This window comes from Platichthys flesus, chromosome 2 (assembly GCF_949316205.1).
Source record: "Platichthys flesus chromosome 2, fPlaFle2.1, whole genome shotgun sequence".
Taxonomy (NCBI): domain Eukaryota; kingdom Metazoa; phylum Chordata; class Actinopteri; order Pleuronectiformes; family Pleuronectidae; genus Platichthys; species Platichthys flesus.
Genome location: NC_084946.1, coordinates 15,834,375 through 15,859,500, shown reverse-complemented (window position 1 = coordinate 15,859,500; position 25,126 = coordinate 15,834,375). Strand labels below are relative to the sequence as shown.

At 42.2% G+C, this 25,126-nt stretch overlaps 1 protein-coding gene and 1 non-coding gene across 3 annotated transcripts in view; one reads left to right on the top strand and one right to left on the bottom strand.

Annotated features, from left to right (window-relative positions):
- Positions 1-25,126, top strand: part of srgap3 (SLIT-ROBO Rho GTPase activating protein 3) — a 58,039-nt gene that overhangs the window by 4,107 nt on the left and 28,806 nt on the right. For both annotated transcript variants that reach the window (XM_062401157.1, XM_062401148.1), the window contains exons 2-4: positions 11,237-11,432; positions 19,729-19,891; positions 24,475-24,537. In XM_062401157.1, the coding sequence (XP_062257141.1) occupies positions 11,237-11,432; positions 19,729-19,891; positions 24,475-24,537 (422 nt within the window). The remainder of the gene's footprint in view (positions 1-11,236; positions 11,433-19,728; positions 19,892-24,474; positions 24,538-25,126) is intronic.
- trnag-ccc (transfer RNA glycine (anticodon CCC)) lies at positions 12,596-12,666 on the bottom strand. The gene has a single exon. It is a non-coding gene; the product is annotated as a tRNA-Gly (tRNA).

Here is a 25,126-nt window from a genome sequence, read left to right as displayed (position 1 = left end):
AGGTCGGAGATTGTTACCATTGTGGTCTAATCTGGTTAATTACCAGTTAATACCTTGCTGGGCTGCACCACGCCGGCTGGGCTGAACCAGACATGTTGGGAGTTGAAGAAATGGTTCTACTGACTCAGCAGCTGAGGATCCTCCAGCTGCCAGCTTGTTTGGCAAACCTTCTGCTTACTGGGAGAACATTTTGCGAAGAGAAGAAAAAAACCTCCACGAGGCAGAATAATCTTTAGCGGCACAGCTTGTTTATGTGTGTTCCAATCATTTCTGGGCGTCACTCGAGGTTGGTCTGTTGGTTTGTGGAGAAGCACTGACTTGTCAAACAAACAGCTTGTTTACTGCTGCTGAATCATTCAAGATTGCACAATTTCACACAATATAATGTCCTAAAGTAAAAGTTGGACATTGTAGACTATGCACTTGTACGCTTCTGCCGAACTTTAGATGGACAGATTGATGCCACTCTCATAAACGAATGCTGGTTAGCTTAGCTTAGCTTAGCATTAAGACTGGAAATGGGGAACAGTATGTATTTCTTGCTTGCTGTTTCTCCCTGTAACCAGTCGTCATGCTACACTACCTTATCTGGTTGCTGACAGTGTATTCATAATATACACAACCATGAGGAAGCACTGGACCGTCGAAAATAATTTTTTTTTAGGCTGCAGTTGCCTGTAATTGGGGAAAAATTCGGCCTGGGTCGGGTTTGGACACAAATACCTGTCGAGTTAGTGTCATGCTCGGCTAATTTCCTCTCCGACTCGGTTGAAATTCAGACAGAAAGTTGCTGACCGAGTCTCTTTGAAATAACCAAATAGGGTCAAGCAGCCTATTACGGCCCATAGTTACGTTTTTATCATTAGATGACCCCTAGTGACCACAGTAATTATGACAGGAGCAAAAGAGGAGGTCAGGGGAATTCAGTAGAACCACACGCAACTCTCTTAATTGTGCAATATTCATTCTGTCTGTGCAATACATTGGTTCATTTACAATCCATTCACTGTACATATTTTTTTTTTTTTTACACTGTATATGTTTATTTCTTTTATGTCTCCTTACACTTAAGTATTATTATCCTTATACTTAAGTTTAGCATGTTATTCGTTATTATTTAATGATTCAAATTTCTGACTCTTTGTGCTATAATATGGCAAGTTTCCCCGTGGTGGGACTCATAAAGGATTATCTTATCTTTTCTTATCTTATCTGACAGAGGAGGAAGGTTGGGCCATTAGACTTTGACACATGAGATCAGACTTTGTTTCCTGTTTCCTCTCACAGTTCCACAGACTCAACTGCATGGTTATTGTTACAGTGAAGGTCTGGTGCGCCACGGCTGGTGGACTCTGCATGCATGAGGGAGCATGAGATTTCTGTCCGTACAAAAGACTCTTTATTTGTGTCCATTGTGTCCAATTAAGTTTAGGTTCACATTGTATAAAGTGTTTTTCCTCTGAGTTTTCTTAACTTTGCAGACTCTGTGCTCGTCTCTGTAAACTCAGTATCCTGAATGCAGCTGCCACACGATAAAGCGAGAGTTTGTTCTGTCCCTCTCGCAAGATTCCCAGAGATAATCGGCCTTTCATGAATTGGCTGATCTGCCAGGCTGAAATCATCGTTACCTCAGAATAGTTTTTTTTTGGTTCATGCACGGGCATTGATTGAGTAGACAAAGGTCAATTTGAATAGAGAAACAGCTTCATTTTCTTGGCTATTTGGTACCAGTCAGTGCTTGATTTCACTTCTCCATTCATTTACTTGTTTGTGCTGAAAGAATTTTAGTCAGGGCTGTCAGGAGAAGTGTAGCTTTCAACGCTATGATTGTATTACAAGTCCAGTAATGCACTGCTGTTTGCGCGGGGACTGGAACCTGGTTACAGGGCTGTTAAACTTAAAATACATTTAAAAATCTGATTCGTGAAACCTGATCATTAAATTCAGTCCTCTATCTCTTATATTGTACTTTCCATTATGAAGACCTTTACCGTTATCATGTTCAAAGACCATCGTCTAACTGTATTTCTGGGAATAGGACATCAATGCTGCATATATCCTTGTATTTGTTTATTCATTCACAAACAATTCTAAACTTTAACATTCTATTTTACTTTATTTAAGCAGCACAGATCTAAAATCTAAGTGAACCAAATTAAACTTTTATAAAATTGAGAAATCGAAATTAAGAGGAAAAATTGGCCGTTACATAGCTTTATTGCTCAACAGGTTTCCATGGAGATATGCAGCAGTAGTTGATACAAGGATGATTCAAAACACTTGCTGTCACGCCAAAGTAACCTTAGAAACAGAGGAAGTAGAGCAGTTGTGCAGAAATAACTCTGCAGTGAGAGTTTGAAATAGTTACTATTTGATGAAGTAATTAGTTGAGTTCTTACAAAACAGACCAGGGACCTGGTAGATTAACTTTGTTACCAGTGAAGTCCCACCATGGACTTTAGATAATTAAAAAGTTCCTCTTTGCAGCTCACAAATCCCTCGTATTCACGACTGACGGTAGAAATAGCTCCATATGTGGAGCAGGCTCATTAGTTATTAAGAGCACAGAACTGAGGTATCTTGCTTTATGCACGCTAATGAATAGTATACTGTAAGGTTGATTGATTTCAGTATCGATATATCCGACTATTAGCATCCTAACATTTTGTTTGAGCAATACCCAAGTATCAAATCCTTACAGTAGAGAAGTTGAACCAGGTATTGTTTTGCATTTTTTCTAATATACGTCATTGAATGTGAATAATTTGATTGTCACGAGAGCCGATCCCAGCTGACATTGGGGGGGAGCCGAGGTAAAGCCTGGACAGGTTGACATCATGTTGCAGGGCAGAGACAAACAAGTATTCCCACTCACATTCACACCTTTAGTCAATTTAGAGTGTCCAACTTGGACTGTGGGAGGAATCCCAGATGACCCGGAGGGAACCCACACAGACACAAGGAGAACATACAAACTCCACACAGAGAGGATGTGGCCAAGATGGGACCTTGCTGTGAGGCGACAGTGCCGTCTGAATAACAAACATCACATTTATCACGTCTTAATTATAAGTTAATTGGCAAAAGTGATTATATTCACACTGAGCTATACAGAAAACGAATTATTTTTTGCCTTTGTAGAGACTGAGTAGTTGAGCTGAAACCTCTCCTCTCAGAGATGACCATGATTAGTTGGTAGATGTGGGGAGAACATTCAGACACACACAACGGCTGCAGGCTGACTAAAAGCAGAAAACACAGGTGACATATTTCAAATTAATTTCTGTCATTTTACTTTACTCAGATTTTTATAAAAGCTAAATATTGTTGATTTTTATATTCATTTGTTAAAATAAAAAAATGGTAGAATTGGTTTCAGCGCTTTGATCAGATGCTGGTGCACTTTGCTGACCAGCTTCCCTGTTAAATTTCTACCACGTCTCAGCGCATACAACTCGTACATGCCTCCTCATTCCCTGCTGCCACCTCTCCACATCCATCAGACTACACCTCTCCTCCAATAAGCTGCTCCCGAGGGACTGGGGCACGCCCATGTTGCCATGGAGACACCTCTCAGCCTCAGTCCTGCAGCGCTGGATCCTGGATACAGCCGAGGATGGACAGTCAGACTCTGAAAAGGGCGTGTTTCCAGCTGGAGCTCAGCTTCCTGACGCTCATGTAACGTGGTGACACGATGAGGAAATCTGGAATGATTTTCCTCTTTGAGCGACTGTTGGATTCAAATTTTATTGTCGCCATGGGATGAGTGTTTTCGTTCAGTGCGGGTTTTGGTTTATTGCAGTTTTGGGAGGCTAACGTGAGCTGGCTGTTTATTATCAAGCTCCATAAGATTTGAGGCCTGGATAGCATCTGTTTCGAGTGAGGAGCACAAAAGCTGCGTGTCAGACTTATGTGTTGTTTTCCTGTTTGACAGAATATCCTGTGAAAACTCAGATAAACCAGCAGATAATTAGGAGGGAGGATTAGGAGTGAGGGACGACCCAGAGACTGACAGCTGACACCTTGCTGTAGGGACGCTCCATCAGTTTCTATCTGCTCAGCCATTGATTGGCCTCAGCTCCTAATTCTTATCTTTGACTACACATGCAGTCCGGTTTAATGAGGGAGCAGGCGAGATGCAGACAAGACAGAGAAGAACCTGCACTGACATCATGAAACAAAAAATTGTATTAATAATTGGATGATTAAAAAAAAAAGAGGGAAAAGAGAAGTGGGGGATTATTACAACAACTGGAACCCTGCATTGTGAGTGGGACAGAGAAATAGTGAATCAAGGTCTGAAAAAGTGTGGCATCTGTGTGTTTGCTTTTCATGGGAATTGGCCTCTGCAGCGGAGAGACCACATACTGCAGAGCTGGGATTAAGTTAGCTCAGAAATGCTTTTGTCCGGTGCGTGTGTGTCTTGTTGATGTGAACGCCCAACAACATGAAATTCAAATTCTCCTTGGGGCTTGTTGTGTTTTCTAATTCCTCCGCATTACACAGGGACGTCCGTTTGTTTTTCCCTCCACACTCACTGCACCAATACACTAAAGCACAAAGCGGATGATTCACTTAACATGTCAGGAATTATCAGCAGACAAGAAATACTCACCGTCAGACTCCACTTTATATATGAGCTGATACTTTAGATTTATCACCCCGCAGTGAAAGCATCCATCTCTCCCGCTCCTCCTCAGGCATTCCGCTGCCCTGTGCGGCCGGGCTTCTCTCCCCTCTGCCCTCGGGATGCTCTGCAGAACATCCCTCACATTCACTGCACTCCAATTTTCAGTGCGTCAAGACATCACGTGGTCCTCCTGAGCAGCAACCTTGCAGTGATATGCTGCACCAATGCATCACAGATGGTGTCCTCAATTAACTCCCGAAGGAGGTATAGGATATATTGTTATTTTAAAAAAATGATCAGTAATTATTTAATCCCTGTCCCCCAATTGTCGGAATTGGGATATTTTAAATTAATACATCAGAGAAGTTAATGACAAGTGCTGAAGTAGTTTGTACTTTTCATTTCCACACTACACCCACAGCATAAACAATTACTCTAATGTCTTCTGTCTTCGATACACCATTTTCCTTGGTGAAATATAGCAGAATTATGTCAACCCTTAAATATGTTTGTTTTTTGTGAATGCTTTCTGCTTCTCCACTTCACTGTCTTTGTTCCCTTTTCTTCCCTCAAAATTATCGCCTCTACAGCCAAAACACCACACTTAAAACATCCAGATGTTCGGAACAATGGAGGAACAAATACTTGGCTCTATAACTTGCAAAAGTGTGCAAAACATAGACTCTATATATATATATATATATATATATATAGATAGATAAACAACGCGTCTTCACCTCCTCTCACTATCCTAAAACTAAGCAAATACTATCCTGGATACGAACACAGCCCTCTCGATCCAAAGACGGCATTTGGGGCCAGAGTCTGAACAGTCGTGATCTGGGGGATGGAGCCACAGTAGCAAGCGTCACTGATAGACTTGCTCGACCAATCGTGAGTCTGTTTCAGCTGTCGATCATGACGTTTCACACCATTTTTACATCATCTTAAAAGTAATTAAAACTAAACCTACCTGAAAACTGGAACGTTTGAACAAACGTCAGTGTGAGAAGAACTACCATGTGTGATGGAAACCATCTTTGAGAACAATTTATTTCAGGTGTCCTTTTCCTATCAACTGACATAGAGGAGGCTGGAGGATATCGAGGATGCTTTGGTTTCACATTTAGGAAGCTCTCATGTTGTCCATCTTTATGGTCAGTTTATGACATGAATCAAGCTCATTGCTCGTTAAGAGTTTTTTCTCACACAATCACAAAGTGAGATAAATAAATGATAAATAACATTTTCTGAGCGCCACCAACCAGATTATACGTACAGATACAATAATCTATTTAAAAGTATTGAAAATGTGCCTCTGTGAATTATTTTAATGACATGCAATCGTGCCTTGAGCCAACAGGAAGCCAGCCGTCACAGCCAGAGGAAATCTCCAAAGCAGATGCTACCAATTAGGTCGACCAAAGACAGACTGCTGTGCATACACTCTATGGTCCCAACAAATGCACTTGCCTGTCGAAGTCTTACCCAGTTGTTCTGAGACATCTATAGTGAGAGCCATGAGCAATAACTAGCTCAACATGGGTTTGCATGACAATCTACATGGAAGCTTTTTTATTCATGCACAAAATATTGTAGGACTCTGGAAGATAAACTAAACCTTCATTTATATTTTCCTGCACAAGCTGCAGTCATTCGTAGTCACGTCATCATGTTCTTTGCTTTAACACGGCTGCCACCACAGGATTCTGTCTGTGCGAGTCAAAGTTCAGGGATCTCCAACATCCCTCTATTGTTTTCACAGGGTTTCCTGCTCTGTGAGGAGACAAGTGTCCACTGAGCCTTCAGTTCCTGTTCCTGAACAGTGCAGGAGAAATCATGTCGTAGAGCAGGTGTCCAGAGGAAGGGAAGGCCTCTTATAATGATTAATGGACTTGCGGTCAGGAATGTAAAGTGTCTATGGTCATATGTCATACATACAGTACGTGGTAATGAAGCAGCAGTAGTGAACCTGACTAGTAAATTAAACGTTGGTTCTTTATCTCAGGGAGATATTTCACATTGATTGCTTCCACTCCTTTACATGAATAGACATTATATTCATATGCACATGCAGATTCCTCCCTATCTCAACAAACCTTTACTTTGGCGGACTGTTGTTAGGAACCAGCTGCATTTTAATACATAGGGACTAGATCCCAGTTGTCTGCAGTAAACTTCGGTTTAAAACAAATCAAGCTTATTATTCCAATATCTGAGAAGTATGTCAACACTACGAATTTAGTATTTGATGAAGACACAGATTGGACATGTTACTGGATTAATGCAAAATCTTATATAAAAATCTAGAAATTAGTACATGAAGCTTTAAGTACTCAAAAGGCACTTCTTGCAAGAACGAGTGTTATAATATGGGAAATGTATTTAAGTTTGCATTTACAGATGTCAGTATTCATGATTGAAAATCAACAATTACTATATATTATATATAGTCTAGATAGGTAGTCTCCATTTGGAAGACAGTGAACCACTTGTTCTGGATTGTTTGGCCTTTTGCAGTAAGTTGACAACAGAAGATAAAAAAGAAGTGGATCACAGGATTGACTGCAGTGTTCAACTCGGAAGAAATAATGTTTGAACAAAAGGTAGCAGTAGAACCATAACAACGTTACAGCGGCAACGAAACTATCATTCATTTTCTTCATTCAGAGAGAAATAGAGCTGTTACGATTTTCATAAATAGTGATGAAAATATCCAAATGATCATAAGAAAAAAGGATTTTAGTAGTGAGCACTACACAGACTGTGGTTGTCCAGGTCATCGGTCATAAAGCTTTGAATTATTATCAGTTTTTCTGCCCTCGTTTGTAGAAGTTTAACCAAATTCATATTTAACTGCTCCCGTCTCACTCCCTCTTTTCTCTATTAGCCTTTTTGTCTGAAGATGACCCCCCCCCCCAAAAAAAAAAGCAGATGGCCTCATCTCTAAATAGAAACACACAGTAGCTCTGCCACACACAATAATCACATGCTTCATCAAGCGGCAACATTAGAGCTTTAACTTGCCCACACTTAATTAGAACAGTTGTGTTTTTGGTAGGTTGCCCAAACAAATCCCACCTGCACTCGGAGTCCTTGTCTTTCTCCAGATCCTGCAACAGTGAAACCAAAAGCCCCGTTTGAAATGCAAATATTTCAACTTTCAATGAGCTCATACTTTATTACAGTGAATGCTTTGCTTTTCGAACAACATGGGACCATTCTTACAGTTAACTAGTGAAACTGGCTGCCGAAAGTCCTCTCTTCATTCCATAAATCAGTGATATGCATTCATTTTCCACCACACTGCATATGCAATTTTATTAGAAGGCTCATTTAGAGCATTTCTTTGTGCTCAGTGACATTCTATAGCTGCAGCTCCGCGGAAACCAGAGCAGCCGAGCTGAAAGTGGGGCATCCATGTTTGTGGGTTCAAAGAACTTCTACATACATGTAACACTCCGCCAAGGAGGTTGTTTTCACCCCTGTTGATTTAATGGTTTGTTTTTTTTGTAAGCGGCATTGCACAAACACTACTGGATGGATTACCATGGAATTTGGTGGTAAGGGCCAGTGAAGAACCCATACAATTTGCAGATCTGGATCAGTGAATGGAACCAGCATATTTTTTTTATCTGTCTTTAACATTGTGAGACAGGACATTCTTTTTTTTCTTTTTTTTTTTTAACTTTTCCTTGATTTCTCAAAAAAATAAATCATGATGAAATCAATCAGTCACGTTTAGGGGACTGATACAAGTTTGTAAAATTCTAAATACAAATTTGGGTATGGTGGATTTAAATGTTGTTTCATGAGGGGTCCTTGGTGAGGTATTTATACTAAAGATATTTATCTTAAATATTAATATTTTCATCAGCTTAAAAACATTGTTTCTGTTGGTGGTTAGAACTGTTCCTTGGAAGCAGTAAAGGCTTCTTTCATGGCAAACTGTTTTATAAACACTATTGTTTTTATTTCTTCATGTGGTAGAAAAATCAGAGCAGAGTCCATATTCTTTATGTGAGGAGAGAAATAATGATGCAAATGACTTGTCCATAAAGATCAACAATCCAAACTTTTACTGTGTATACTTTCACAGCAATCCTCCTCCTCCCCCTCCTCCTCCTCCTCCTCCTCCTCCTCCTCCTCCTCCTCTTCCAAACAGATTGCAAAGAACCACAGAGAGGGGTCCCTCACTTTGAATAAACCACAACGAATGAAGCCACTCTGAAGAGCTGGGAATACTTAGAGAATAATTCTCCAATTGCTCATGGTTCCTCAGAGGGAAGGGCGCGCGCACACACACACACACACACCACTCTGCAGAGTGTGACCTATTTTTCCAACTCATCCGTCAAATGCAGAGCTGCAGCTTGTGGTTCAGAGTTCCCTTTTCTTTTAAGGGGCATTTCTTTTGCCTGATTTGGCACCATTTTTCTCTGTAATAGAAAATCAGAGAAGCACACAAGAGAAAGAGACAGGAGGACATATAGCTGCATGTCTGGATCAGCACAACCCTTCTTGTTAGGACTGAGGCAGCCAAATGGTATCAGTCCCCAAGCTGCTGGTTCAGAGCTCCTTCTAAAAACTGAGCTTTAAGCCCTCGGTGCTTAGAGGCCGAGGGAGGCCCCTGGATGGAGGGGAGGGCCGGGACCATGGTTAACCACAGAGTGAAGCACGCCGCTCGAGGCTGAGACCAGGCGGCACGACATCACAGGGGGAGAAAATGTTCAGCTTGCACAACTTTGCTGCTTCCCCAGCAGACCGAGCCTGCATGTACATCCTCGAGGAGAGTCTGGGTGACCAAATTACCCCCTCAGCCGCGTGGAAACACCGGCTGTGTCACTGCTGTGGTTTCACCGCTCAGTCGGCAGTTCATCGGCCTGCAGTGTTATACTGCCATGGCTCAGATACGTGTCAAATCCATCCTAGTTTTCAAACTCAAATAGGGCCAGCAGCGTTTTCAAACTACCTCTAAAATGTATCCGTAGTAGGAAAGATGCATTTCAAAATAAAACGTAGCGTCGATGTAGCCTTGGTGTGAATGGTTTGTCTCTGTATGTTGGCCTTACACTTTGTTGGCTACGAGTGGGAACTCTTGAGTGGTCGACCCACTATTCATCCTTGCTGATCAACGAAGGTGCTGCTGGTGTACTGCTATCATGCAAGATTCCCATTCATCTGACCTGGGTTTGATTCCGGAGCGGTGCACCCTACACTCTAAATTCACAGCAGTCCTGCAGTTTCCTACCCACCAAATAACTTATTTATTAGGGTGACTGTGAGGAGGAGCAGAGAGTGGGTCCTGCTCCAGTCATGACCCTCAGTCAAATAAGCTGTGTAGATAATGGGTGGAAGCTTTCAGGTTTTTCTTCGTTTAGAATGAGCTGACCTGATACATTCTTTTTACTTTGCATTGGATCCTGTCTTCCTGTGGGATAATGTTCCTTGAAATGAAGGAAATTAAATATTTTCCAAAGAAATCAATGGAACGCTCGCCTTTGTTTTGACATCGTGCAGTTTATTTGTGAAGGAATTCCTTAATATTTCAAGAAACATTGACACCATGTAAGCACAGAGATGAATCCGCAGCCAGCTGTGCTGTGATCTTAAGTTCTTGTCATTAAATTCTACTGCCTGACTTGACTCAGGAACTGCACCGAGGGAAACCGTGTTTTCACATTACAACAGAGCGTCTTGGTTTATTAGAGACATTTTTGTTTCTGATTAAAGAGGGCTCATTAGTTCAGGAGGTTTCCTTCCTTTTGAGGAATGACACCACTGAGCCTGTTGACTGTAGCTCTTTCAATCAAGTCAGGAGGCCATTTATCTTTTCCTGTGCCGAGGAATCGATGCTGCTGATGACAGCACTACAAAGAGGAATCGGGTTTCTTCCCTGGGCTTTCACTGGCATGAAGGATCTGCAGTCTGCCAGGCAGTGTCAGGTTCCTCTTGAGGAGAAATGCTGCTCCGCAAACTTGTTCCAAGAAAGGGAGTGCATTCGCTTTTCATTAAATCAGGTGGATCTCACATTGTGTCCACAGTGTAAAGACACTTATGAGAGGTCATGCACACAGGTCATCTTGTTTGGCCTGGAGCTTGACAGGTTGCTCTCCGCTCTCAGCTTCATGTTGCTGTCGGGAAAATAGCATTTTTTTCCCATGGTTTCTTTTTTCATGTTTCTGCTTCTCTTCTGTAAATATATTTTCTGCGAGTGGGAAACATCCGACAAACCAAGAATTGTGGCCTTAATTTTCTCCGGAACAACATAACTAAACTAATGCTACTAACATCTCCCTGACATCTGGACATCAATGGTCTTATTACAAGTTTTAGTTTTCTTTGTATCATTTTGTATTATTGTTTTCAATTTATAATAAAGTTTATGGTTAAACTGTGAAATATCAAGATTCAGGTACATCACTTGTTATGATCATTCTATAACAACATCTACCGAATCCTTGCATAAAAGCAAATTATTCAAACTGTCAAATACTAAAGTATTGTAATCGTTTACATAATGCCGACACATTGTTTTTGACCAGTCCGTGAGCTATCGTGATAACAACTGACTCATGCCCTTTTTGTTGTTGTTTTGATGGACAGAGATCCGTAACCAGCTGGTGGAGCAGTTCAAATGCTTGGAGCAGCAGTCGGATTCTCGCATCCAGCTGCTGCAGGACCTGCAGGAGTTCTTCCGCCGCAAATCTGAGATCGAGCTGGAATACTCCCGCAGCTTAGAGAAGCTGGCCGAGAGGTTCTCCTCCAAGATCCGCAGCTCCAGGGAACATCAACAGTTCAAGTGAGTGTCCCTCCCTGCAGATTGTTGCTTTTGAGACGTTGTGTGTTATTGTTGCCTTTTCCCATTTGCTTTCCTGAGGGTTGTTTACTGTAAATCAGGAGCCCTTTGTTGTTTGTAAAGGCCACTGCCCTTTCACCGAGCACTGTGATCACAGGGACCTGAATGTGAACTTACTCTATTCTCTCCTAAACACTTCATTGTTTATACGCTGACTGTGAGACCCAGCCCTGCTGCTAATCACTGTGCTTGGTTTGATTACAGTGAAAGAAGTACGCAACAAAATACACTGTTATGTTTATGTGCTGGGAGGGAAACTCTATTATCACTGTCCGGATTTTTATGAAGTCTTGAAAGTTCAGATTCGGGCTTGATAATGAGGATTCAGTTCTTAGATTAAGTTAAACACTGTTGAGGGGTGGACATAACACATTCAATGCATTCTTTGTGCTGTAATTTAGAGCTTAACCACACTGAAGAAAGCTTTGAGTGAAGCCGGATGCTTCATTATGTTATAAATTGCACTCATTAGGTACGAATGGGACTCAGCACAAACTGCATCAGGCAGAAAACAATGCGTTTGGTTTGTATCTGTTGTTGGTATAACATAAAAATGCAATTTGTCCAGGGTAATGGTTTATTAGTTGAAACAGAACAGCGACCTTACAGTGTGTCCACGTGATTGTTGACTCAGTGAACTTGAGATTAAAGAAAATGACACATCACTATGTTGTAACATTATTATGTTGACTGTATTTATTTAGCTTCTCTAGTGTTGTCAACCACACCCACACATCACTGCTGTGTACTCATGAGCTGCAGGTTTGATAGATATATTATATTTTGCAGTGCTGTCAGTCTAGAGGGGGAACTCCATGCACGGCCCAGGTACCGAAACCAGGTCACAAGAGTGGGAATCTTGCATGATACCATTACACCAGCAGTGCTATTATTGACATACATGGATGAACACATATAATGGTGCTATAAAATGAAACTGAATCAAACTGAACCCTTTTTTCCCCAACAAAACCAGGTTCAAAGTTTTGAGCTTGTCAATGGTGAGTGGACAACCTGCTCTACCTCCAGAGATACAGCTGCCATTAGAATTAGTCTTGCTTCCAACAAGTCAAAGGATGGAAACAGGAGAGTAGAGCGAGTATTGATGCACCACCCGGGAATCGAACCCAGGTCACAAGAATGGGAATCTTGCATGATACCACTACACCAGCGGTGCTGTTAACCAGAGCTGATCAAACCTGATTAATCCACAATAAGGGATTAAAATGCTTGTGTTGAAACGGTATGTTGCATTTTGTCATTCTGAGAAAATGCACTGTACGTGTGTGTGTGTGTGTATAGTGGATGAAGATTTGACCGGTGCGTTGAGTCCAGCTGGTTTAGTGGAGACCTGCTTCACTCTGGCGTCTCAGACTTGGCTGATAGTCGACTGAAGTGTGAACTGCTGCTGTGACACAGCGGCTTCACCTCTGGATAGTTCAGCTGATCTAATCCGAACAGCCAGAGCACAGGTGTCAGAAAAAAACACCTGACCTCTAACACATGTTCTAATAACATTACACTTAGCACGAGTGCCAAGATCACAGCGGTCTTAACAGCCGCGCCAAAATTCACAGAACCCTCACAAACACACAAACACACAGGCCGGGTACATGCCTGATGTATTTTGGGTGATTCAACTACAAGTGTTTAGATGTGAACCTGTGTGAAGGCACATAGATGCACTGAAGATGCTTAAAGTCTGACCTCGAAGTCGTTTTCAGAGGTGGTTGGTGTCAATTCTTGTAGTGTGGACACATGACTCTGTCCTGAAGGGCTTACTGCTGAACTCCCTTCCTCTGCACAAGAGGAAATACACACACCCAGTTGTTTCTCTTAGTGCATAAAATTGCTCTGTCCACGACATATGAAAGTGTCTCCTTTTTAATGTATGCATTTTTATCAACAATTTTCACCTTTAGTTTATTGATAGTAACAGTGGACAACAACAATGAAATGGGGAGAGAAGGAGGGAAGACCTCAGAGCCGAAACCGGCGGCCATTGCCGGAGGTGTCTACCCTCAGTATTTAGGGCACCCGTTAGCAGAAATCTGCCTTTTTTTTAAAGTCCATAGACTTAAATCAGAAGTGTGTCAAACATCTTGGCCTATTTGGTTTGGTTTGAAGACACCAAGGAATAGACCAGGCTGTAATGTTTTGATTTCTGATTTTAATTTCAGGCACGTTAGGCACAGCACGTGCATTAAATGTGTCTATTTGCATATAGAGCGGGGATGTGAGATCGGATTTCAAGTGGTCACTGGACACACATGTGGAGGCGCATTCTAATGCCAGGGATTGACTGTGTCATAAAACTGCCATCTTTGGCATTATAGACGTTTCTCTTTCAGGATTCCTTTATTGGTTTATCTCCCTCTGGTATTATCCATTCAGAGTGAAGGTCTATGCCTCCTGACACTAATTCCACACAATCTTTCGATTTATTGTCCTTGCTTGTTGCTTTAAATTCACACTGACCAGTCAATCATCTAAAGTGAGTTTACAAAGGTTTTGATGAAGCCACAAACGTCTCACAACATGATTGCATCTCGTTCGCTCATGCTCTGAGCAGACAGGCAATGGCAGATAACGACACGCCCTTCCCATTCATGTACAGTTGAGTTTACGGTTAACGATGAAAAACCACAAAAAGGGGGAAACAGTGGTGTTTGACAAATCATAAGGTTTAATTGGGATGAAGCCCACCCGTGCACCACACACCATCCCAAACATTTCAGACCCTTCAGGCTGATAGAGCTCCATGTTTTCTGTTCAAATGGAGCTGCCTTAGATTCAATCCGTTATCATTCTATTTCAACAAATGCAAAGATCAGAACTTTTCTTTTCCAGTCATCCTTCAACATGCCCGTGGCTGTCTTCCACTGGTGCTCCGAAAACTCGGAGAACATCACAAGCAGCCCCGTCACTTTCATCAGTGGTTTAAAACTTCACGCTTCTGAGGGACAAAAACCAAAACAGGGCAGTAAAACCGAGCTTTCCCCGACGAGAACCCGCTTCCATATGTGCTGGATCGCAATTGAGAGTCTGTTGGCTGAACCCTCTCTGTGCAGATTCATTAGCGGGCCGAATGCCACTTTGATTTACAGCTACTGCAGCTACAGCTTCGCCGCAGCAGAACCCGCCCAAGGATGGTTTTGCTCGTCCACTTTGCTTCATTAGCCACAGTGAGAAGAGAATCGCTGTAGCTCTACTGAGCTGCTCCACGCTGCAGTTAGCAGTGCCGGGAGGAGCAGCACCTCCTTTCTCTTAGTTGTTCACTGTTCCTCAGAGACGACAGATAACTTGATTTTAATTATGGAGCAGATGTTTCGGGGTATACAGTGAATGGGATTTATAACGCACGCCATCAAAGCAGAGTGGACTGGTATCGTCTGTCTGGTCGAACAGACATATTCAGATGTAACATAGCACCATTGGAAAGGCTCCTCATGCAATATTGATACGGAGAATAACCTGTCTGGGAGAGATAAGGCAGGGCTTGTAGTGGTGTCCAAATTTGTGTGTGTGTGGGTGTGTGTGTGTTAATCTCATTGTGTGCGCAACCTAGTGATTGGTTTGGGTGGAGCTGCGGGAAACATCTTATTCTTCCCAGGGCCAGATCTTCTTCGTATGTGTGTTATTTCTTGTTGGAAGCTGCCTCTGCTCGTTTCTCAGGGGTGTTTCTGCTCGGCTTATGGTCAGAAGCAGGGCACAGCTTTGAAATGGATACTCCAGCCGGTTTCTTTTATGAACACACCTCTTTCAAACATGATGAAACTGAGCTTCAGTTATTATTACAATGTATTCAGGAGGATGCTTGTCTGCAGCTGTAGGATAGGACCAGATGATAGCCCCCAGAGAGCGTGTCCCTCCGCCACGGCCCTACAGTCCCCTAATGAAACTACACTTCCATTTTTAATTGGATCTGCACCAAATTGCACAAACTTATAAATATCAGGCCCTTAAAAATGTTGAAGAAAGTAAATAAATTGCATTGCATTGGATTCATGCACCAGTATTGAATGGGTTCCTCCTCGGGACAGGCTCCACCCCTCCACGAAATTTCATGGAAACGGGCTGAGGAATCTTTGAGTATTTCTGCAAATAATGGTTGAATGGTTGATCGAATGGTAAATGGTGAATAGTTAATTATGCTCTGCAGGCCAGCGTGCACTTGCACCATATTACAGCTACATGTTGCTGCTCTCTGATGGTCTGAGGGGAAAAGGTTAAAAGGTTAAACTTCATCTCTCCAGGCTCGGTCTGTTTGAACACAGCAGTAAATCCCCTGCTCCTGTCAGATTGACAATACCAGCTGCTGGGAGTCAGCGTGTTGTAACATCAATAGATTATGTGGTTTGTAGTTTGTTCTTCGAATCTAGTCAGACCCATGTCTCGTCTTCACCCGTGCTGTATTTTGCCTTGCTGCTCTGGCCCGTGCGTCTGTGCAGCTGTGTATTATCAAATGTTGGCAGTCTGTTCCCTCGCGAAAAAAAGAAAAACTGCTGAATGATATGCAAATCAGCAACATAGCATATTGAAGCCCCGTTCGAAAAAACGGGGGGCAAAGCATATTTGAATGGCAAAGCTGGTGACATGTGCCCACATGCCCCGTGTCTTTTGAAACCGTTTGGCTCCTTCTCCTTTTCTTTGGCTGTTTCATTGATAAGCAGCAGGCAGCCGGCGTATAGCGGATTAAAGACCCTGACAGAGCCGAGACCGGGTTTGATATAATAACACACTTCCCTTTGCAGAACCCAGCTCACACAAATCACAGGCTTCGGTGGCATTCACTGCAACTATGACTAAACCACGGGCACGGTTCTATACAATGCTTACTTGTTCAGGGTGTGCACATTATGGAGACAACCATCAGTTGATTCTACAGTCAAAGGATTATCACAATATTCTCCAACCATACACTGCATCGTTTGTTTCTCCCATTCACACCCTCTGTCACTGTGTCCCGTCCATGCTCCTCCGAGCATTCACAGAAAATAGTGCACGACTCTGTCTCACAATGAGACAACGGGGGGAGCAGAAAATTGTTCAAACCATGGAGACAGTCGCTGCTTTGCAGGATGAGACGCATGTAATGGATGCCAGAAAGCTGCACTCGTCTCTCCTCCTCCCTCTCCTCCTCCTCTTCCTTCTCACTTCTCTAGAGACTGTCAGAGCTCATCGTTTGCCTTCTGCATGTTAATGATATCCTGTGTATAAATACAGAGGGCACGGAGCCATCCAAAACCAAGCCTTTTGAAGGCAGCCATATGAATTGACCTGCAGGCTCTCCAACTGATACTCGGCCTCTTTACGGGAAATCAGCGAGCAGAAGTGGTAATAGAGATGGAGGAATGAGTAACTCTCAGTGCGATAAAACAAGCTGAGCAGCTACATTTAGTATTGTGTGAAAATACTCGTCTCCCAGAGATGCAGCTCGTACACAGACCTAATAACCGACCCTCTGCTCTTGATTCCTGTGAAATGAGGACGGCGGCGATGGAATAAGAGATCTAATGTCCTTTTGTCTCTTTATCTCTCTGAAGCTTTAGTGTCATCATTAAGAATCCGGACTTACTACTGTTATTACGTTAGGTTATTATACATTTTTAATAAACTGTCTAATTTACAGGAATATGAAAGGATAACTAATCTTGGTTGAAGGGATTGTAACATTTGTCCCAGCTGAAATATATTTTATCATTAGATGTTTTTTGTGACCAAATCTTTTACATGCTTTTTGAAGGAGAATATATATAAAAAAAAAAAAAAAAATACTACTAATAAGTTCTCAGGGTTACTCCCTCATTGGAGTTAGGGCAACTGGAGTCTCTAATTAGGTGTGAACGTGAGTGTGCCTATTTGTTGGTCTCTGTATGGTGGCCCTGCGATTGGCTGGCGAACTTGTCCAGGATGTCCCCTTCCTCCCACCTAATGTAAGCAGGGATTGGCTCCGGCCCCCCCGCAACCCTCACAGGATAAGCGATATCGATGTGTGGATACTTATACGTAAGATTGCCAGGATATTTGTCAGACATTCTTGGTCCCCATTGAATGAATATATGCAGATTTTGGGTATCCACTGACTTTCCTGCAGTTAGATTAGTGTCACAAGCAGGTAAATGTTTTCATTTATCCCGTGAAATGTTGCCATATCTACTAGTTGTTTGCATAGCTAGATGACATATCCTAACAGCTTCAGTGATTCCCTGATATTTCCCACAGTGTTCTGTGAAATGTCTCAACTACTGAGTGGGTTATTATGAATCAGTCTGTGCGGCATAGAAAGTAAATAACCTGATACACCAGTCAAGTGAAACACTTAATAAACTAAAAGGAAAAATGACTTAAGCAGCAGATTTAGCAGCATATTAGGGACCGTTGGTCCATAAGTACTTTAAATCGTCCGAGGATGACAGAGGATTTGTCTCTAGAGTACAGTTAACTGTGTTTGGGTGAGAATGATGAGGATATAAAAAGTCTGAAAATTAGAGCCTGATCGTGCTTAGGGATGTGATGATGCATCTCTGACCACTTTTAGGGATTAGCAGAGAGGAGAGGTACTCTCCCCGTAAATCTCTCAACCACAAACCGCAATTATACACAAAGAGCTGTGTCCCTTGCAGGCGGATAGGTCAGTCGAGCAGAACTGGTACGGAATGAGGGATTGTGGAACAGTAGAAATAGAACCATTCCAGAGGAAGTGGAGGAGAATATGGTCGACAGGAGGTCCTCTATTGTTAGTATAAACCTAAATCCTTCTTTTTCAGAGATGGATTCATCTCATTCTGATACAGAAAATTAATCTCCAATTTAATGGTTTCACTACTTCCTCTTGATTGCGAGACTGAAATGTGGCGTGGACTGATGGCCTGATTTTCTCAGCTCTTTCAAAGTACCATTACATTTCTGTAATTACAAATTAATTGACTCGCATTTCAGAAAGAAAAAGTGCATCTCAGGACGAAGTTTACTCTAAGTGGTTATCCATCTTCTGTCCTTCTCTGATGTTGTGAAGATGATGATGCTGCTTCTTGTGTCCCGTCAGCCGGATTTAAGTGTGTTTAAGGTCGAGTTAAGTGAAGGAATAATGGAGAAAGCACTCTGGAGTAACCGGATATCAACGTCATTAGATGTGATTAGCATTATGGATGCTTTCTGAAGGGGGAGTTCTTTGATGCTCGTCACGTTTTTTCTTCCCCACATCTTATATCCCCCACTCGCTCTCTCTCTATTTCTCTCTACTTCTTGCTCTCTCTCTCTCCCTCCTTTGTTCCAATCTTCCTCTCTCTCTTGTGTTTCTTCGGGGTGGGTAGATTGATTAATGCTCAGATAGTATCCAGACAAGGGTTTAGGTTTGAAGGGATTATGTCTATGTGTGTGTGTGTGTGTGTTTGTGTGTGTATGTGTGTGTGTGTGCGTGTGTGTGTCTTTGCACCTTGGTCATTCTGGTTGAAAGCCCCTAAGGCGGAGACAGTTTAAACTGATTATGCAGCAACCAGGGGTCCACAACTCTCTGGATCCTTATGGTCACCATCATTATACATTTAAACAATTGATCCCTCACTAGTGTTGCATTGTCAGAGTGTGGAGGAGGACAGGAAGGAAGTAATGGGGTGTACAGGCGGGTTGGAGAAATCCATGGTTACCAGACGATTTTCTTCATCATTACCCATAGACTGTTGGCTGTACAAAGATAGATGACATGATGGCTCCCGAAGAGTGTAGCCAAATCATCTTGTCTTCAAGACTGACTGGGATTGGTCGAGCTTGTATTGCTTCGGCCTCACTACCGCCAAACTGCACGCAGATTGTGGCTCCAAATATAAAAGATGGCAGAGCTCACACTCTGGATATTTTAGCTTAATTTCGGTATAGTGCCAGGAACAGGAGATGTTTTGTCCATCATTGTGTATACAGTTTTTGGTATATTTTAATGACTTAACATTTTATCAGGTAAATAGTGTTTATAACAAAACACTGCTAGATAGGCAATTTTAGTGTTGTACTGCTAAGACGATGAACATGGTCAGCATTATCAGCATACTTGCATGTTTTTTTGAGGATGTTAACATGCTGACTTTAGTATTTACCTCAAAGCACCACTAAGCTTTACAGAGCTGCATGACCACAGATTCCTGTGAAAACTCTTGTTCAAACGTGGATCTCAAGCCACATCATGAGAGACATTCTACTAATCATTAACTCCTCCTGTTTTTTATTTATTTAATTTTTACAGAAAAGACCAGCACCTACTGTCCTCAGTAAACTGCTGGTACCTGGTGCTAAACCAGACGAGGCGTGACAGCCGGGACCATGCCACCCTCAGCGAGATCTACACCAACAATGTCATTGTCCGCTTGGCCCAGATCTGCGAGGATGTCATCCGCCTGTTCAAGAAGGTCAGTCAAACCATCATCAAAATGTCCCTAATGTTTCACTCAGCTCGGGGAAGTTGCCGTCCATCTTCATATACACTCTATGGTAGCACGGAGAAATATGGGACCACGACCTCTGTCCCAACACACACTGAACTCATAGAAAAAGTACAAGTTCTGGCTCTGGGTTTGAGAGCCCAGAATCCTTTTATCACCGTGCAGGCTTAACTGGAGATGAGCTCCACTCTGCTTGCAAGGTGCCATTTGGATATTACTGTGTGTGTGTGTGTGTGTGTGTGTGTGTGTGTGTGTGTGTGTGTGTGTGTGTGTGTGTGTGTGTGTGTGTGTGTGTGTGTGTGTGTGTGTGTGTGTGTGTGTGTGTGTGTGTGTGTGTGTGTGTGTGTGTGTGTGTGTGTGTGTGTGTGTGTGTGTGTGTGTGTGTGTGTGTGTGTGTGTGTGTGTGTGTGTGTGTGTGTGTGTGTGTGTGTGTGTGTGTGTGTGTGTGTGTGTGTGTGTGTGTGTGTGTGTGTGTGTGTGTGTGTGTGTGTCCTTAAACTTAAACAAATTGAATCATTTTGGATAAATCACTGTAACTGACAAGGTGATGAAGGACAAAAATTACTTCTTTTGACAATTGTATTCATTCCAACAGCAACCACATTGGTGATTTAAAATAGAAATGCGTAATTATAATCATGTATTACGATATTAATGCTGGATATATCCCAATAAATCCCCCACTTAATACTGATTAGATGTGTTCATTTCATGCTCGTGTTAAAAGGCTGATCACAGAAATGCACTGGTTCTGTTCAGCACTGCAACAAGGTCCTAAATAATGTGTAGTAGATGTGAAACACAATTTCCTAGTGTTTATGGTCCATTACTCGCAATATTAAGTAATTGCAAAGATAATACATGAATAAACAGGAAATCTAGCGTGCAGGCGTTTCTATATGTGATGCTGTGACCTGCCACAGCTCTTACATTGTGTTGCATCACACTTGTTCACTCGCTGAACCCTCCCTGCTCCCCCTGAGCCTCTGCAGTACACGCAGTCTGTCTCACTTCTGAGTCACTGATGCATACAGATGCCATTCACCAGCTGCCGGAGCCCTCTGAGGATTTTCTCCCGTTTTCCACATTGAGTGCAGAGCTTGTTTGAGTAGGACTCAAAGCCTCCTCTCCAGATAAAAGCAGAAAACAACAAATCCCCTCTGTATCATTCAGGTTTTCTTGTTTTTACCCCTCTGGGAATATTTCTTTATCTATTTTAGAATACTATTGAGGCAGTTCAACTTTTTTTATGAGTTTGTGAGTTTGTGAGTTTGTGAGTTTGTGTGTGTGTGTGTGTGTGTGTGTGTGTGTGTGTGTGTGTGTGTGTGTGTGTGTGTGTGTGTGTGTGTGTGTGTGTGTGTGTGTGTGTGTGTGTGTGTGTGTGTGTGTGTGTGTGTGTGTGTGTGTGTGTGTGTGTGTGTGTGTGTGTGTGTGTGTGTGTGTGTGTGTGTGTGTGTGTGTGTGTGTGTAAGCACTTGCCCTGCAAAGCCCGCCCTGCCCCTCTTCTGGCCGAATATAATGCTTCTCACAATGATTCAAACATGAAGTGGCCATCGTACATTTTGCTGAGTCATTATGTTGCACTGTTTCATGTGCACCAGGAGAAATTAGTCGGCACTTGACCGTGGACATCAAACTCTGCTCACCTTTTCATGCTGTATCTGTTTTAGCTACAGCCCATCGAGCTCGGCTGAATCCCCATGAGCGTTAGCTGTTTCACCGTCAACAGATTTTCCCCTCCATCCATCATCTGTAAAGACTTTAAGATCTGCCTGGCAACTTGGATTTGTTATGATGTTTTAGTGGTTTCAGTTTTATCCCCCAGAGGTCAACTTTGATGTTGCCTACTGTGAGCCATTTTATTCTTCCTCCAAGTCAAACTGAGCTGTGTTTCACATCGTGTCTCACTCATCATAGCAATCATAGAGTTGGTAAAAATTGTAGTTTACAGCCACTAAAGTTTCTTTCAATTCTTGCACAGCCATTACAATCAATTACAATCAAAAGTTCAAAAGGGTTGTTTTCAGGGGGAGAATGTTAGGGCCAGGAAGAAGTTACAAAAAGCAAAGAGGAAGAAATTTTAAGAACTATGTTACATCTGTAGAATTAAGCTGTAATGTCGAGATTTAAAGCTAGGGTTAAAGCAGGCTGCACTTGAAAAAATTCAACAGATAATCCCTGCTAGAAGCCAACATTTCCAGGACCTGCTCACTAACTGCATGCTGTCGTCTCTTCTCTGCTTCAGCGGTGTATGTCTACCTGGCTGAAGACTCAGGTTATAGGCAGGGGGAGTGCAGGCAGGCAGGTCAGTTAGCAACAGACACGTATGCCAGCCGATCATTTGGTCATGTTTGTTACAGTCCTGTGAGGACCACAAGCCTCAATTTATTTCCTTTTCCCCCCCCAGACTAGAAGAGGGTTTCAACAAATAAGATAAAAAGTGTATCAGAAAATCAGTCCTACCTTTAAGACAAAATGTTGAAAATAGAGTCGAACAGAACCAAAGCAGATTTAAAAAAATATATTTTGCATGTCAAGAAGAAACCGCATAATGCTGAGGTGACCACTTTAGACCAAACTGAAATTGTAATGGACAAATGCAAAGATATCGATGGTTACACCAACAATGTAAGGATGTAATTCTCTGGTAGATTACATAGCTGTTAGTTGCTCCTCTACAGTAGCTGGATTCGATTGACCAGAAGAGTTTACTTTATTCACGACATTTTCACTTTATTCTTGAATTTTCCCTATTGATGACCCTAACACTCGTCCATAGTCTGCAGAGCCAAACTTCACAAAGTCCGAATCACAATGTCCCAGATCTAGGTGCTGATGCCTCCAATTGATTTATCTTTCACTTATTTAATAAATAAATTGATGGAAACATTACAGAGTCTAATGTGAGTTCAGAGACCATAGCCCTGCTCTGCACTTCCTGTGTGCTTTCACAAGTCAACTCTGTCACAACACTTCCTCATGTCACCTTAGACCATCCTTTTCCATCGTGTGCCTGTGCTTTATATTCTTAAATAAGAAGTCTGAATGTGTGATGCACTTCATGTTGAAAGCTTATATAAAATAATTTAATAAATGTTTGACACTTTCTGAGCCAAAACCAACACTAAATACAGACTAAATCAAATGTACCCAAACCAATAGATTTGAGGATATTAAATCATACTGTATATTTTATGATCTCTCCACAAGCAGAATATTATACAACACATCAATGCAATGCTGATTATAGTCACACTGTCGAGAGAAGTTCAACCAGCTTCCTCTTTAAGATTGTATTTATCTTACTTATTCCATTATCCTTTCTCAAACATAACTTTCCGTAGCTCCATCGAGTCAGAGGAGGTGTTGCTTTAGTTTTTTCGAACGTGTCAGACCATCACACTGAGATATGCTGGTGCCACTGATGCATTTTCTCACCTTGAAGTCTTCAGACAAACACTTTCTTCCTCTTTCCTCCCACACACATAGATGTTATTCCGTTCGGTTACTTCTTCTTCCAGTCTCGGTGTGTCCCAGGATTTTGATCACAACACGTGCTGTGCACTGTAATAACAAACATTTAACTTGCGGCAGAGAGAAATTATGGTTCAATCAATATTTCAATTTCAAGATGAGACATAAAAAATGGAAATGGAACTTGTTTTTCCTCTTGATGCATTATTGACTTGTTGACGTCTGTAGAACACAAACATCGATACGAGGTGTCGAGCTCTGTCAGAGGATGTCACACATTGTCATCGCTGGACACGCTCACACTTAGACATTTTTCACACCTGTGCAAAAGTATAGGTACAAAACCCCAAGTAATGTGTGATAATCAAAGGAAGTTAGGTCAGAATGTGCTGTTGCTTACAGTTGCATGTCTTAGAAATGGAAAGTACTGTATGTCTGCAAAATAGAAACGTTTGCTCAGTTGGTTCTCCTTGGCCTGTACACCACCCTTCCAATAAGTTTCAAGAAAATCAGTGCAGTAGTTTTTGCGTGATCCTGCGAACAGCAATAAAAACCTAAATTCCTTGGCAGACATAATAAATCTAACTTGAAGACAATTTGTAAAACAGGCTCAGTTTATGGTACCGTCCCACTGACCATACTGTGTTTGTTAAGATGAAGTTCAATCATGAATCCTAAAAGCTATAGCTGCAGCCCTGGGAGGCTGTGTTATGCACTGCACATCAAAAATCAAAACTTGAGTTGAATTGATAGGAAAAGATGAAAGTCTTCCCTCTTGTGAGACTTGAAGTGTTAGTCTTTCAGTCCTTGAACAAAAGTGCTGCACTAGTTGAGCTACTGTCCTGTTGCCTGCTGGATGAAAAGCCATAAACATGATCCATCCTCTGATGTCCTTGAATATCTGCTCCAAAGTCTTTTGCCGTTCATCCAAAAGTTGGTGCGATATTGATCTATGACTCCACAAAGCAATAGTGTCAGTATAACTGACAGTGTAATCTCTCCAGCGTGGGTCACTGCTGACGGCTCCAATGTTATTTGTTTCTTCACTGCTGTTCCTTCTCTGTGCTGTGTTTCAGAGCAAGGACATTGGGATCCAGATGCACGAGGAGCTGGTGAAAGTGACAAATGAACTCTACACTGTAAGTAATACGTGGTGTCTCCTGCAGATCGATGTCTCACACCTTATCTCATCACCGGGCCCATCCAGCGCTCCTTTTCCTCTCCGCCTTTCTGACATTGTATTTCATGTTCTTTACTGTTTTGCTGGCTTCTTTTTGACCATGCTGGCTGTTTTTTTTTTCCTCCGGGTGTGAATCGGATTTGGACTATATCAAAGGAGGCATATTTGTTTATATTCAGGTTAATAGTTTTAAGTTGTGTTATTAATTGAACAAGTTCTAAATGCCCTAGTTCTCACAAAAGACATCACTTGCTTCATTGTTGCAACTTTTACCTTTCAGCCAGCCTGCTCTGATTGGCCGGCTGGCCCGCTCTGTTGAGATTGGTCAACCGCTTCCAATTTGTGAGAAAATGATGGCTTCTCAGTTTTAGCTTTTCCCCAAAAATTTTAATTCACTCATTATCTACTCACCACCTTGCCAATGGAGAGGTGGGTGAAGTATTTGCGTCCAAAACATACTTTTGGAGTTTCAGGGGAAAACAGTGTTGCAATGTTGCAGTAAATGTCCTCTGAGACAAGCTTCAGCCAAGGGCACACGCTGGGGTGTG